This window comes from Sinohyriopsis cumingii, chromosome 6 (assembly GCF_028554795.1).
Source record: "Sinohyriopsis cumingii isolate HCF-2022 chromosome 6, ASM2855479v2, whole genome shotgun sequence".
NCBI classification, from domain to species: Eukaryota; Metazoa; Mollusca; class Bivalvia; order Unionida; family Unionidae; genus Sinohyriopsis; species Sinohyriopsis cumingii.
Window position 1 is genome coordinate 46,179,590 of NC_142966.1, and position 17,535 is coordinate 46,197,124.

At 33.6% G+C, this 17,535-nt stretch overlaps 1 protein-coding gene across 6 annotated transcripts in view; it reads left to right on the plus strand.

Annotated features, from left to right (window-relative positions):
- The window catches only part of LOC149796857 (uncharacterized), a 67,491-nt gene that overhangs the window by 36,425 nt on the left and 13,531 nt on the right, over positions 1-17,535 (plus strand). For 2 of the 6 annotated variants that reach the window (XM_089961494.1, XM_089961493.1), the window contains exons 3-9: positions 660-841; positions 1,921-2,111; positions 2,626-2,817; positions 4,646-4,687; positions 5,625-5,672; positions 6,496-6,558; positions 7,296-7,397. In XM_089961494.1, the coding sequence (XP_089817620.1) occupies positions 660-841; positions 1,921-2,111; positions 2,626-2,817; positions 4,646-4,687; positions 5,625-5,672; positions 6,496-6,558; positions 7,296-7,397 (820 nt within the window). Of the gene's footprint in view, positions 1-659; positions 842-1,920; positions 2,112-2,625; positions 2,818-4,645; positions 4,688-5,624; positions 5,722-6,495; positions 6,559-7,295; positions 7,736-17,535 lie in introns of those variants that run through there. The other 4 variants (XM_089961496.1, XM_089961495.1, XR_016421742.1 and 1 more) reach the window with 3 other exon arrangements.

The following is a 17,535-nucleotide window of genomic DNA, read 5'->3' on the forward strand; positions in this document are numbered from 1 at the left end:
TAGATTTTATACATACAGAAGGTTTGAAGGAAACGACAAGAAATTTAAGTTTTAGACCATCGTCTTTAGACAAATGTGCTTTGTGTAGAAAAAAAGAGACTAGAAATAAAATTGTATAGCTTTGGTAAATCAATATTTTTGCAGGTAACGAGGAAAGTACTATCTTACAAAAGCACGCGTTACTATCTTAAGGTTGAAGTAGAGTTCAAGTGTTGCATGTGGACGCAGATATGATAAGCAGATATAATAAAACATGGCATGAAATTAAAGAAGAGAAGAAAATTAAATTAATAAAAAATTTCAAGCTATTTTCTTCAATATTAAATTTGCCTTTGTTCCTTTTTAGACGTCATGCTACGATTTATCCTGCAATCGTAATCCATTTTTGATCCGTTTCTCAACCTAACAAATACTTTACAAAAATCCAAACGATTGTGGGCAGTGGCTATGTTTTGGGTAAGCCAACACAGCGAACTGCAAATGAAAATAAAGAAACTATCTAAACTAAGATTTTTATTTCAAACATTAATGACTGAAGCGTAAATTTAACCTTTAATTTTGAATTTGTTCTATTGACTCGTAAAAGATGAAAGTCATCAATACCCCATACGTAGTTTCTGCAATGCAGCCCACTTTTACACAAATGAACATCTTTGTAGGTCCTTAATGCTACAGGAATTTACGGAGATATGGAATGTATAGAATGTAAAGTGTGTCCTCCAAAGACATACAATAATGGCGGTAGGAGAGGCTGCAAGAACTGTTTTGAGGACTGCGCCCACCGAAATCGTCACAACTGCTCTGACAAAGCCACACAGCCGTGTGGAGAATGTTTCAGCGGGTAAGTATCTATGTTGTCTTTTCTGAGAGCACGCAAGTACTCCAAAGACTACATCAGGAAGAATCTGATTTATATAACTCATAGCAAACTTATACCAATCTGAAGCGAAAAAAGCTCCACATTTTACTTCCTTGTTTCATGCCCACTGATTGGTCGGAAACTTCCATTTTTATGAATTAATTGAAGAGTCCGAGATTCGTTTTTCCCCGGAGTAGATTTTACTCCAGGCAAAATGGTTATCACAGATTTCCTCGGGGGGGGGGGGGGGGCGCTTTGTCCAACAATAATCATTTCTCCTCTCAACATCCACATTTTGCGAGTAAAAACTACACTATAGCCGTTTTCTCCATGTGCTAAACTAGTATAGAACCATTATTCCTCATGTGATAAAATAGATCGACTTTTCCAAAGGAAAAATGTCCCCTTTGCAGAATATCCCACAGAAATTTATTTACGTCATAGCCAATAGCAGAGAAAATAATATAGAATATATGTTTTGTGGACAAAATTTGCTAAATAATTATTTTTCTCAAATTATGCCAACAAAGTAAAGCTTATGAAGTATTTAACTCAACACTATAATATTCGATTCATGCGTCACGACACAGGCACATGCTTTCATTAAATTCCGTTGTTTTTATTTAATTATACCTGGTCTATAAATTTTTAGATAAACGTTTTGAATGGGTGTAACTGATAATGGAGTAGACTTTTTCTACTGAGCCCAAATTCTAGTGGGAGAAAGAACTATATGGCGACTTTTCCAGGGGTGCGGACAATCTACTCTAAAGTATAGTTTCCCGGGGTGGGGGAATGACTTGAATCTTATGAAAACATTTCTGAATTGGGTGGGGTGGGGAATCTACTATCTGGCTATTTTTCGGTAGGAAACTCAGCTTCAGACACGTCATGGTAGATCGTTATGGAATCAAACACGAAATTACGTTGAATAATTTTTTTCTAGTAATTTCTCCTCGGGGTTCGAGCAATGGTTCAAAGAATATTTTTTTTACAAATTGATACCTGGACAGGATGTCTGTGATGCATTGTAGTTTTTCTAATCATTCGTGTCTTTTTAGATTCTACGAGGAATATCAAGTACCAGATGACCCCAGCACGTGCAATCCATGCACAGGAAAAGAAATTGATATGTTTCCGGCATGCGCCAACTTTACTACTAGAGCAGCGACTACATGGGCAATAGATGGCCATAATTTTGCAAAAAACGTCTCTGAAACAGATGTTAAGAAAGCCATAGAGATTAGAAATGGTATTTTTATGTGAGACGATTAATAATTCTATCATTTTTTCGTGAATTCAAAATGAAATCACTTTTGACAACATATATAGCAAATGGATACAAGATCTGGTCTGGTGCTTTATGGAACAGTAGCCTAAGTATCTTATTTAGTGGCAAGGTAATAATAGTTAAGCGCCTTTCCCAATGACATACCACGGTAGCTAACCCTGGCTGGTCCCATGGTAGGATTCAAGCCTGCGTCCTTTCGGTTGGAGCAAGTGAACTTGTACCCAGTTATAGAAGTATAGACATAAAAAGCCATTTTATTTCATGCAAAGATGACAAAATAGTACCGTAGCCAGTCGTAAAGAGATCATCAAATGTTCACATATAGCTAGCCAGAGATGGATATTTCATCAGACGTAGGTCATTCCTTTTCTCAGCCCTGAATTTTTAATTTAACGCATTAAAAACTAGATCAAATCAAGAAAACACGATGGTGAATTAATACTAGTATTTTATTTAAAAATATATTTATTTGCAGGCCATTCTACCGATGGAACTAGCCATACGTACGGCGGAATAAGCACTCGGATGGACATAGTAATTGGATTATCTAGTATCTGTAGTGTGGTAGCCATATTGGTCGTCGCATTTTTCATATACAGATACTGTAAAAAGAGGAGGGACAGGAGCGGAGGAAATGATCACAACCGAAACAACCCACAACAAACAGGTATGTTTGGAATTGCATGAAAGAGAAAGAAAGAACTCTGCCAAAGTCTGCCTCATTTATGTGTTGACACACTGCTTAGTTGTTTGGTGCCAACAAAAACGTGAATCCACAACTCTTGGATCATTCCAGAGTATAAATACAACTATTTTCCATTATAAATACAACTATTTTCCATTCTGTGTCTGATTTTTATCCGACACATTCGTTAAAATGTATGATTTAGATACGAAACCGATCATACAGTATTTGATCATGAAATTTCAATGTTTAAAATATATGAAAATCATATTTTACATTTATTTGTCTACCTCGAGCCAGAAATCCTTGCTTCCTCCTATCGGACTTCATCCACTACCACTTATGAGTACCGTGTAGAACACGTACATACACTTTAATAATTCCCGTGCTGAACACATACATGTAATTTAATGATTACCGTGCAGAACACGTACACATTTTAATGATTACCGTGCAGAATACGTACACAGTTTAATGATTACCTTGCAGAACACGTACATACCCTTTAATGATTACCGTGCTGGACACATACATGTAATATAATGATTATGGTATAGAACACGTACATGTACTTTAATGATTATTATATAGAACACCTTGCTGAACACGTATATGCGCTTTAAAGATTACTTTGTAGAATACGCACATATGCTTTAATGATTACCGTGCTGAACACGTGCATACACTTTAATGATTAATAACACGCACATACGTTTTAATGATTCCCGTGCTGAACACATACATGTAATTTAATGATTACCGTGCAGAATACGTATACACACTTTACCGACTACCGCGTTGAACACGTACACACACTTTAATGATTACCTTGCAGAACACGTACATACACTTTAATGATTACCGTGCCGATCACGTACATGTAATTTAATGATTACCGTGCAGAACACGTACATACGCTCTAATGATTACCGTGCTGAACATGTACTTGTAATTTAATGATTACCGTGCTGAACACATGCATACACTTTAATGAGTACCGTGCTGAACACGTATATGTATATTTAATGATTACCGTTCAGAATACGTACATACACTTTAATGATTACCTTGCTGAACACATATATACACTTTAATGATTACTGGTCGGAACGCTTATATTCACTTTAGTGATTATGTGCAGGACACGTACATACACTTTACTGATTACCGTGCTGAACACATACATGTAATTTAATGATTACTTTTCAGAACACGTACGTGTAACTTAATGATTACCGTACAGAACACATACATGCAATTTAATGATTACCGTGCTGAACATATACATGCCATTTAATGATTACCGTGAAGAATACGTACATACACTTTACTGATTACCGTGCTGAACACATACATGCAATTTAATGATTACCTTTCAGAACACGTACATGTAATTTAATGATTACCGTGCTGAACACATACGTACACATTAATGATTACCGTGCTGAACACATACATGTAATTTAATGATTACCGTGAAGAGTACGTACATACACTTTAATGATTACCGTGCTGAACACGTACATACACTTTAACCATTACCTTGCAGAACACATACATACACTTTAATTACTACCGTGCAGAACAAGTAAATACACTTTCAACATAAGACCTTTATCAGTACACTATTTTAATTTGATTTAATCTTTTAGCAAATGTGTGTGTGTGTGGATTTGCTTACTTCATTCCGTTTTATCTACTGTTTTCTGTTTGCCTTTGACGTTCTGTGTATAAAGTTCAGTTTGAGCATAATCAAGTCAAAGTTAGAAAAGCTATATAAAAATATGCTTCATTATTTCTTCTTTTCTAGCATCAGCATGTCCTCTTCTAGTTGGCAGTTCGGATGAATCAGGTAATAAACAAGAAGAAGGCATGATCATGGTATAGCTAGCTATATTATTTAATAAGCTCCAAACAATAGTAAAGATTAAGTAATGGGAAATTGCACATATGAAATGATATTAGAAAAAAAATGTTTTAATATTTGGGAAATTACAACAAAGCAATATCACATCACAAAAATAGAATAGTCTGACATAGACAGAAAGAGCAATCTGGCAAACAAAAGTCAAACAGTGGGCTTCAAGAACTACGTCAAAGAATACGTAGCAATAGTAAACACTACTTCATTGGCATTCTTAACTGTATGCAACAAGAAAACAAAGCACAATGACTGTCATAAATGGCAATCAAGGCAGACTTTAATGGGGTGAAAAGATGATAGCAAATTGGGTGAGATAAAGTTTGTCTATGTAGCAAACGTATATTTTATTATTCTGATCTGTTCACAAATGTAAAGTCCATATACCGTATAGTAGATATTATATCATACGGATCTGTTCACAAGTATAAAGTCAATATCCCGTATAGTGGATATTATATCATTCGGATCTGTACAGAAACAAAAAGTCCATATCCCGCATAGTGAATATTTTTAACTTAATTTTTGAGTTATTTGTTAGCGACTGCATGTCTTGTGAGGATATAATATAAGTGTTAGATTCTAATAGGATTTATTTTCACGATCTCTTTTCCGGACCGCTAAATTGCTTAACTTTCTTCGCAGCTAAAACTAGCCACTTTACGGACTTTTTGCTAGGGAAAAGGTCAGAAGATAAAATACCTACTTTAGGGTATATAGACTTTATGTTTGTTGACAGATCCGAATGATAAAATACAAATTTCTTTTCGCGTTGATACACACAGCTGTGCTTGAACAGGATAAGTCCTTATTAAACAACTGTAGAAGCATATAATTTAATGCAATCGATTTAATCTTTTCCATTCAGTATCTGTGACTGGGCCACGTTCTGACAGAAAGGATGATGAGAGACCAGGTATAATACTCCTACTGAGATACTATCTACACTAAAGAACTGTTACTTCGTACGTTTGATTCAATAATTATTTGACTAATATATAACGCAATCCTATCATAGCTTCAAGTATGATCGAAAAACATTCATCGAGTTTCAAAAAATGGAAAGATAAAAACTTCAAACAGACCGACAGACAGATAACTCGTGACCAACACATCATGTGTAAGGGAGACAACTTCACCGAAATGAAAATGTACTATATGTGAAGTAGTATCCAGCAAATATAAAATGTGAAGAAGTCAGTATAAAGTAGAGACCAAATGTGATACAAATATTTTTTTAAGCCTTTGGTGAATCTAGGTCTTCAGAACAATGTTGTGGTGTGCTTTTATGCTAAACTGCCTGTTAGTTTAAATTTGTCCTTGCTTACTACTACTGGTGATTCAGCTAATGCTAAAATTATGATTAGAAGCATCATGTAGCTGTATACAGTGATTAGTTGTCGGAATTTATTATTTTATGAAGATCTATCACAATGGCAAACACGGTGGCCAGTAAGAGTATCAGTGACAAGAAGCAACAGTTGTTTCCAGTAGGAAGCAGTAGTTGTGGCTCGTTAATCATTTGCGACCAAGAGATGACATAAATTATTTCTACTTTGCCAACGATCGTGCGGCTTATTTGTACCTATATTAATCAAGTAACCAGAATATACTCTAGTTTGAATTCGTAGTACTATAATATTATGACTGCAGGTGCCAAAATTGCAGGGACATTTGCACCTTGGCTATAATTACGGTAAAATCATTATTTTTGACTGTTTGTTTTTGTTTCGTCTTAGGCTCTGAAATTAAGGTGTATATCGAGGATACAGATTCTGATCCAGAAAAGGATTCTAAAGCTGGTAATTTTGAACCATGAACTATTGTGAAAACCGTTTAGACTCATTGACACATACAATCACACACGCACACACACACACGCGCACACACGAACACACACACATACGGTAAAAGCAATGTATAGGTCTTTGCATTCTTTTATAAATATCTAAATTTAGGTCTATTTTCAAAGAGTCTGTCAAAATGAAGTAATTTTGTCAAATGCACAGGTATAAATAGCTTAGATTCACGATGAACCTATCTAAAGCGTTTGCCATAAGGTGTGTGTATATATATATATATATATATATATATATATATATATATATATATATATATATATATATATATATATATATATATATATATATATATATATATGTGTGTGTGTGTGTGTGTGTGTGTGTGTGTGTGTGTGTGTGTGTGTAGTTGTACTGAATCAATGAAAAAGAAAGCTTTAATTTCACCCATTCACATAATAAAATAACTAATAAATATTAAATAGCTTGAACATAACGGAAGATAAACGCTAGGATACTGATATGTATTCATGCAAGCAAACTTTCAAAGGGAAAGAATTTTCTGTATAAATTGTTTTCTCTTAGATAGGGCTTCGTGCATAAATTATTTTCACAGGGAAAGGGCATCCTGTATAAATGCAAATTACCACCTGATGGTAGTCCTTGCATAGGGCAACCTTAATCTCGTAATTAGGTGATTGTAACCAGGTGAATTGTTTTGTTTTTCCTTAAATTTTAAGTTACAACAACTGTTGATCCAGGAAGGTGGGAACATCGCAGAGAGCTGCTAAGATCAAATAAGAGAATTTGGAGAAAATGTGCCCAGCAATGGATAGAGTTGGGTAAAGAATACCACGTACTAACCATACCTTCTAATACCATTAAGCAACTTAAGAAGGAAAAAGAAGACAAACAATGGACGAATGCAGAATTTTGTTATGAAATTCTTAAAAGCTGGACTCAAATTAAGGGAGAACAAGCCACAGTTAAAGCCCTTTGTGATGCTCTCTTTGAAAATGGATATTATGAAATAATCGGCATCATTTTGTCAGCGGATATATAAAAGTTCGCTTATCAACGTTTAATTCAATAATGCTTCTTTTGTTTTATGTCTTAATTAAAGAAATAGAATCGATCCAAACATTTCAAAAGTATTATAAAGTGTTTTGCTTAAATTTAACTGGTGTATGATTCATATCGTGCTGTATTTCTTCTTCTCTATATTTTCCAAGTGTTTCTTCTTCCATTGTGTTTAATACTTAAAGGGGAGGTTGTTTTGCTTTGTTTTTGTTGTTTTTTAGTTAGAAAAGACGCAAAAGTAATAGAGCAAAATGCGTGCAAGATATTACGAAATTTGAATTTCACGAGACGGTTTCTTAAAATTGTGCTCAGTTTTCGCTTGTTGAATTTGTTTTCTTTTTCATGTTATGTATTGTCCTCTTTAGAATATTTTTAATATTGTAAGTTAAAAAAAGATTTGCATTTAGAAGATATCTGTGAAATTAATTAAGACAAGTGCTTTGATGAGAGTACATGTATACACAATATTTTAATTAATTTTAATTCATGTCTTCTGAGCGTGTTTAATCAAGCATTGTCTCTGATATATAATAACCGATCCTGTAGAATTGTGTGATGTTACGCATTAAGAATGTATGAAAGGCTTATTGCACCTCATATATAATAAAATGTTTAAAGATTAATTTTATATAACAAAAGCACGACATTGTCATTTTATGTCAGAATTGATACATACATGTAGAGTATCTCATGTCATTTTATGTCAGGATTGATATACACATGTAGAGTATCTCATGTGTTCACATAGCTACACCTGAATATCTGTATTGACCAGTGTGTACTGACCAGTCATAGACATATATAGAGTATCTTATATGTTTAATGTATTGGCCATGGGGTTGAGTAGTCAGAGTGCTTTATCTGTCTGAACTGAAGGAAATTTAAATCCAGTGCTCGGCATTGGTGTATCCTTCTCAGACTGTTTCTTTATTTTATATTTAGACAAAAGAATAATCAAAACAATCATTGTAAAAGTATATTTTTAAAGTGCTTTTAATAATTAAAAATTATTGACCAAAAGAAAGAAATATAATTTTTAAAAAACAGATGGAATAACACAGTACAACTTGCCTAATAGAATTCATTCATTACATGTACTTAATTAGCAACATATAATTATTAAGCATTACAACCCTGAATAAATGCAGCTTTCATAAAGGTATTCAACTTCAGTACAAATTATTACAGGTGCAAACTCCACAGTATTAAAGTCAATGTTACAAAAGCCCTAACAACCAATGACTGACATGATCACAAAACAACATACGTGTGTTTGTCCTGAATGGTGCGGGGAAAAACAACTTTTTGATATGACCTGGGATACATGGAGGCCGTTATCCGAGACTTATTCATGAGCTATTTCACATGAGTTCTTTCCTTCCCCCATCCCAACTAGGAAAAAAAGCATGAAATCGGTTTTGTATCTATTACATACCCCCTCTTTGACGCCTTCTAATCTTTTACGCCTTCTGAATCTTTGTAGTGTTACAGTGTGAATGAAATTCAAAATGAATTGGGATTTATGCAAGTTTTATTCTCTTGCGCGTACTTCAGTGAAAACACCTAAATAGTTACCATCCGTACTGTGCGATACGGAAGTTCGGATTGAACATCAGTATCGAACGGCAGATTAAACACGTAAGATTAAATGCGTAAGCAAAATATGTCGTAATGATGGCCACGATAACAGACAACTTATATTTATTAACCAGGCGTCGAAATAAGTCGGTGTTTGAATATCGTAGTAACTAACTCCTGACTTTTGTGATGACACGCTATCATTTCATGTCTGCTTGCTTTGATTAGGGTTTTTACGACACAGCAATACCTTTAATGTTGTACCATGCTGAAGCAAAAGAGTAGGGTGCCTTACTCAAGAACACATCATGGAAGCCGACTAATTAGATGGTCGGAATCGAACCAAAGTCTGCTGGCCACGAGTCCAATACCACTGACAATGAACCACCGCAGTTCTTGGGGAATAATTATTTTATTCAAAGACTAGAATTTGTTCTCAATTTGATCAATCAACACCAATGACAGAAACTAGAAATGTGTTGTCAAAGACTGACAATTGGCTTTCATTACTTTGGGAAAGCAGATGATACCGATCAAACAATGTGTGGACAAATACTTATTGCAAGCCAGTGTCTTCATATTTTGATCGTGTAATTAACTCTTTGTTCATTAGTGTTATGGAATATGAACATTTATAGAGTATTTAAATCTATTCTACAAGCTGAATCTGAGTGCTTCAACAACTGACTGTTTAAATTTGTACTGCATACCAATTTAAACTTGCATTATTGTTATGAAGTTCAGTGTCTCTTCTGCATCACACGCCAAGATGGAAACTATCTGCGTGTTTTCCCTTACGTTTGCTTGTTGATATTCTTAGATGCACCAAAATTTAACTTTTATAAATACCAAAATTAGTTTAGAATTTCATTCTTGCTGTAAGGCGAAAATGTTCAGAAAGCCTAGAAAGGGGAATTGAGAAACACAAAACCGCATTCGTGGTTTTTTTTTTCCTAGTCAGGAGAAAGAACTCATTTCAAATGGCTCATGAATACGTGTCAGCCTGACGGCCTCGACGTACCCCTACACCATATTTATCTCCTACTTTCCGTCGACTTATAACAAAACGCGAAATTTAATTGTGTATGTTTAGCATGTGACATACCTGCTGAGTGGTTAATGCCGATTGTACAAACTTTATATTCAAGCTGTGAATTTCATAGTATATGATTTATCATTTATATATTTCTTGTCATCTTAGGAAATGTATTTAGGCTATCACCGGTAAGGATGGATATTGTATTGTTGTCTGGCAAGATGTTCAGAAATAAAAAATGTCAACCCAAAGGAAATGTTATTTTTATGTCTGAAAAATGGGCATCGAAACGGCGAATTAAACTAATCATGACCATTCTTACTTAATTTTCATCAGCGACGTATCCTAGAAAAATGTCTGAATGTCTGTTCGATATTTTTGAAAGCCAAAATTCAGATGATGTGGGTACCATTTAAACTTGATGTGTATTGGGAGAATTCAACTTGATGTGTATTGGTAGAATTCAACTTGATGTGCATTGGTAGAATTCAACTTGATGTGTATTGGTAGAATTCAACTTGATGTGTATTGGTAGAATTCAGCTTGATGTGTATTGGAAGAATTCAACTTGATGTGTATTGGTAGAATTCAGCTTGATGTGTATTGGTAGAATTCAGCTTCAGGTGTACTGGTAGAATTCAACTTGATGTGCATTGGAAGAATTCAACTTGATTTGTATTGGAAGAATTCAACTTGATGTGCATTGGTAGAATTCAACTTGATGTGTATTGGAAGAATTCAACTTGATTTGTATTGGAAGAATTCAACTTGATGTGTATTGGAAGAATTCAACTTGATGTGTATTGGTAGAATTCAACTTGATGTGTATTGGTAGAATTCAGCTTGATGTGTATTGGTAGAATTCAGCTTCAGGTGTACTGGTAGAATTCAACTTGATGTGTATTGGTAGAATTCAGCTTCAGGTGTACTGGTAGAATTCAACTTGATGTGTATTGGTAGAATTCAACTTGATGTGTATTGGTAGAATTCAAGTTGATGTGTATTGGTAGAATTCAACTTGATGTGTATTGGAAGAATTCAACTTGATGTGTATTGGTAGAATTCAAGTTGATGTGTATTGGAAGAATTCAACTTGATTTGTATTGGTAGAATTCAACTTGATGTGCATTGGTAGAATTCAAGTTGATGTGTATTGGTAGAATTCAACTTGATGTGTATTGGTAGAATTCAAGTTGATGTGTATTGGTAGAATTCAACTTGATGTGTATTGGTAGAATTCAAGTTGATGTGTATTGGTAGAATTCAACTTGATGTGTATTGGTAGAATTCAAGTTGATGTGTATTGGAAGAATTCAACTTGATGTGTATTGGTAGAATTCAACTTGATGTGTATTGGAAGAATTCAACTTGATTTGTATTGGAAGAATTCAACTTGATGTGTATTGGAAGAATTCAACTTGATGTGTATTGGTAGAATTCAACTTGATGTGTATTGGTAGAATTCAACTTGATGGGTATTGGTAGAATTCAGCTTGATGGGTATTGGTAGAATTCAGCTTGATGTGTATTGGTAGAATTCAGCTTCAGGTGTACTGGTAGAATTCAACTTGATGTGTATTGGTAGAATTCAACTTGATGTGTATTGGTAGAATTCAACTTGATGTGTATTGGTAGAATTCAAGTTGATGTGTATTGGTAGAATTCAACTTGATGTGTATTGGTAGAATTCAACTTGATGTGTATTGGTAGAATTCAACTTGATGTGTATTGGTAGAATTCAACTTGATTTGTATTGGAAGAATTCAACTTGATGTGTATTGGAAGAATTCAACTTGATGTGTATTGGTAGAATTCAACTTGATGTGTATTGGTAGAATTCAAGTTGATGTGTATTGGTAGAATTCAACTTGATTTGTATTGGTAGAATTCAACTTGATGTGTATTGGTAGAATTCAAGTTGATGTGTATTGGAAGAATTCAAGTTGATGTGTATTGGTAGAATTCAAGTTGATGTGTATTGGTAGAATTCAAGTTGATGTGTATTGGTAGAATTCAAGTTGATGTGTATTGGTAGAATTCAAGTTGATGTGTATTGGTAGAATTCAAGTTGATGTGTATTGGTAGAATTCAAGTTGATGTGTATTGGTAGAATTCAAGTTGATGTGTATTGGTAGAATTCAACTTGATGTGTATTGGTAGAATTCAAGTTGATGTGTACTGGTAGAATTCAACTTGATGTGTATTGGTAGAATTCAACTTGATTTGTATTGGTAGAATTCAACTAATGTGATATTCTTAATTCCAGCACTCAACATATTTGTAATGTGTAATAATTGATTACAACTGGAGAATAGTACATTTTTACATTCATGTGTCATCATGCATATATGGTTGTGTATGTGTAGTGAATATTCGTACACATTCATGTACCAATATGGTAACTTTCATTTTCTCAAATACCATTCATCATCAATATGATAGGCTTTCTTACATTTCCCGCCAACTGCGCTGAAACAGTTAGATACTGTTTTTAACATTTGCAAATATTATTTATTTTATTTACCTTTTGTTACAAAGAAAACTGAAAGTAATGTAAAATATATAAATCTATGCATGATGGTGTAAGAATTCCACTGTCGAGCAATGGCTGTAAATATAATGATTTCATTACTTTTAGAAATAAAGAGTACAAAATTTAAAAAAAATTAATTAAAACTAAACAAAACATTTATTACATGGAAAATGTAAATAATGCTAATAATATTATATTTGATTATTAGTTACTTGAATATTTCAGTGTAAATTTATCAGTTTGTAAATTTCAGGGGAAAATGTTATAGTATCTTAAAAAATGTGATAAGGTAGATACATTGAAAATAACGGTATTCATATATGTACAACTTTAAATCATACTGAATACGGCACGCACTATATTCACTTGATATTACACTTTCTACAAGTTAATATCTTCTAAGTGGAAAATTGAAAGATATTTAGTTTTGTACATTAATTTTTATCGAATGTTTCAGGCTGTAAAAATCAGACAAATTAATACTGTATTTGATACCTCTTGAATCTCAAGTGTTGCCAAAATAGATAAGATAATTTTATTTTGCATAAATGAAAATAGATGAGGATAACTTATAGTTCGACGCCTTTCTTTGACTGTTTGTTTTAGACGTTCATTGTAAACACAAAGTTGCATGATGGTGTGCAATTTGACAGGATCCCCAGCTCACTCAGATCGGGTGATTTTTCATACCATAGTGTCCAAAATATAACACGATCCTCCAGAATCTCAGCGATTATGTTTTCCAAACATGTCTGAGCACAATTACAGAATAAAGAAGCATTTGACCAAATTTTATTTACCTAGCAAGACTTTAGAATATGCGCGAGTATACATATGTATACATATAAGTGATTCGGCAGTCAGAGTAGATCAAGGTTAACTCGGGTGTTTATTTAGCTGCTCATGCGCAAGCAAACTAGAAAATACAATGCACGGATTTGCTGAGAAACATGTTCAAGATATTGATGTGAAGTTTCTTGTGAATACATGCTATTTTAAGGATGACGTTGTTTCAAAAAGATCTTGATCTCAGCCAGGATTGTCCAAACTGAGGCCAGATAAATGTTTCTATTTGGCCCACCATACTTTCATAACTTGTGCTGACTGGTACTGGAACACGTAGGACAAGTTAATAAACAGCCCTGTGAGTGAGAAAAAAGTAATGCGCCCCCTTATGCGAAAAGGTTGGTCACCTCTGATCGAAACAAACTGGGTGGGAATCCTGTAAGATTTTATGACGTCATTGACCTAAGAATTAATGCTGAACGTCCACTCAAGCAGCAAAATTTCGGTAACAAGTATTAATGCGTCCTTCGTTAAGATGAAAACTAGCTTATATTCATAAAACTGTCATCAACATGCAACGGAACATGGAGAAAGAAAAAAAAATAGTAAAGTATCTTCGAAGTTAAATTTTATCTTACATTTTTATAATTTATTTAATTTCTCACCAAAAACGTTTTCATATAACATTTTTACCTGATATTTTTGAAAGATTTCAATATCTTTGGATATAAAGGTTTTACATGTTTACGTTCGTTTGTCTTTTTCCTAAAGTATTAATAACTATTTCTGTATTCTTTTACATAAAGAAAGAACAATTTCCGATGTTACCGCTTCATGGCAGCTTGTACTGAGTTTAAAATGTCAATAACACATGATTTCCCTACGCAGTGAGCGTTTCATTGAACACATTTACCATTGGTTGTATCATATTGATTTATTGCCACTTTCATCGATTGGCTATATTCATATTAATTGTTTGCAAGTTTAAATTCGATTGGCTCTATTCATATTAACTGTTTGTAAGTTTAAATTCGATTGGCTATATTCATATTAATTGCTTGCAAGTTTAAATTCGATTGGCTCTATTCATATTAATTGTTTGCAAGTTTAAATTCGATTGGCTCTATTCATATTAACTGTTTGCAAGTTTAAATTCGATTGGCTATATTCATATTAATTGCTTGCAAGTTTAAATTCGATTGGCTCTATTCATATTAATTGTTTGCAAGTTTAAATTCGATTGGCTATATTCATATTAACTGTTTGCAAGTTTAAATTCGATTGGCTATATTCATATTAATTGCTTGCAAGTTTAAATTCGATTGGCTACATTCATATTAATTGTTTGCAAGTTTAAATTCGATTGGCTATATTCATATTAATTGTTTGCAAATTTAAATTCGATTGGCTATATTCATATCAATATATTGGCATTGAACACGACTTCGTATTGCTGCCTTTATTCACTGGTTGTAGCGCTCCGAAAATCGTATGATTTTTCATTTCATTATCTGTAAGTATTGTACAAGATAACATCAGTCTGATTAAAATCAGATCTCGACTGTCCTACCTGATCTGATAGCGACCACTTTTAGGGCACGTGTTCTGGTGACCCTTGAATTAGCCAATGGAACTGAAGATTTCAAAAATATGAAAGTGAATCAAATCGTTCGGCAAACATTGATGCTCTTCAGCCACACTGCTTTCCGGAGCAAAATAAGAATTTGTATGTTTGGTGAATCTCAAAACTTCAACAACAACACAACCAAATTTCAAAAACAACAATGAAGACAACACACCAGCTATTTACCTTTTCCGAGGCAAAACATGTATAAGAAATTTTGGCTTTTTGTTCCTCATTCTCGAGACTGTAGTCAAGTGTCCTCTCAAAAGTTTGTTTTCAATCTAAACTTGACTTTATGTACACATAGATAGATAAAAAATATAATAGCATGTCGTTACTAATTTAAAATTATTTTTGCTTATCTCGTCATTGAGTTCATTCTTTCGATAAAAACTCTTCCTAAAGAGTGTCAGGATATTGTACTTGTTCCACGTCAGTCCGTCGGTCACGTTAACTCTAACTCCTCTTACATTTTAAGATGACTATTCTCTGATGCACACGCCCGGGGGAGAGGGTGTAGTGTCATGGTAAAGGTCTCAGCTAACCGGTATATGAATTGAATAATCATTATAAGGATATTATAAAATACGTTTTCTGCCGCCAGAAAAAAAACAAAAAAAAAAACACCTTTAGATTTAAACCAGACCCATGTTCTATCCTTACCCCATACGTGCAGAGCCCCAAGGTCACAACAAAAAAACTGCTACGTTCACCTACTATAAATCAATGTATAAGCCTACTGGGCATGAAAAGACATATTTAGCAATCAACCGATATTGGCCCATGTGTTTATCCTTATCTCACACTAACTCACCACCTTCCCCATCCCAGACCCTACCCCTTGATGGTAAGTTAGAAATGATCGAGATCTCCATCATAGAGAAACATCTACTGCTATTGGGCACGAGAAAGCAACCGCGTCTGTGAAGCTGACATTGCTATTTGTGTCTGTCTTTATTCTCGTGAAATTAGCTACTATGCTTAAAATTGGAGTTGGAATCAAACAAGCAAGTGTGGAAGTATGCTTTACAAACATGTAATAATAATAATAATAATAATAATAATAATAATAATAATAATATCAATAATAATAATAATAATAATAATAATAATAATAATAATAAAAATAAAAATAAAGTCTTTAATTTATGAGTGTACACATGAGCAACTAAGTATGGATTTATTAAACAGAGCATTGTGTATACACACGTGCTTGATTAAATACCTTTAAATTCACACACACACACACGCACACACATACACACACACACAGAGTGACATTGTATATAATATATACATATTCAAATATACCACAAAGTTGGCAATAAATGGTTATAGTCATTATCTGGATTGCATCCATTTCAAACATCTGTGATGAAAGGAAGGCACTGATAATGCTTATTTAACATATTTTGGTAGACACTTTCAAATGATTGGACCCAAGAAAACCAAACTATCTTATTACATAATTTAGTTGTCGCTTAGGAAGAAGAGAGTTATTAGATAACACAGAGCGCAGCATCTATAGACTAGAAACTGTAGTATTATTATTGGTCCTTTTACTGGATATATCATTCATATCGTTGGGCAAGACCCATTGGAAACGTTATAGGTAAATTTAGCTTTCTTTAAAAAAATATTCTTTGATAGATATTCGTGATCTTCAGATCCTTTATACATTCATGGACACTATGAGCTTTGCTGTCATGGATAATTCTGATGGCTCGTTTTCGAAGTCTTTCAACTTTTAACAGATTTGTTTTAGAAGTATTACTCCATATTGTGTTTCAGTAGTCCAGATGAGGTTGAATATAACTTTTGTAAAATAAGATACTGTGGTTAAGGTAGAATTTAGAAATTCTTTAATTTCTGATAGTAACAAGATATTTTTAACCATCTTTTTGGTAACATTACTGATATCTTCTGATCATAATATATTGTTACCAATTTGCACTCCTAAAAGTTTATCTTGAGCAACATTCTTCAGGTCCACGTCTTTAAAATGCATGTGGGGAATGTTATCGTTAATTCTGTTGCCTATCTAATAAGTTGTTGCCAGCATCGCTTTGGTTTTGTCTAAATTAATGACCATGTTTACACCGTTTGGAGAGTTTTACAATTGGATTATGTAAGTTTCATTCAATTGTAGGTTTAGATGTGCTTATATCAGATAAATTGGTGTCTTCAGCATGGAGATCAGTTTTAGTATTTACTGTATACAAATGCAGATCAATTATAAATATAATAAACAGTATTTGCCCTAAAACAGAGTCTTGATGGACTCCACATGTCACATGTTTTTCGCCTGACATGACGCCATTTATGTCAACGTTTTGTTTTCTT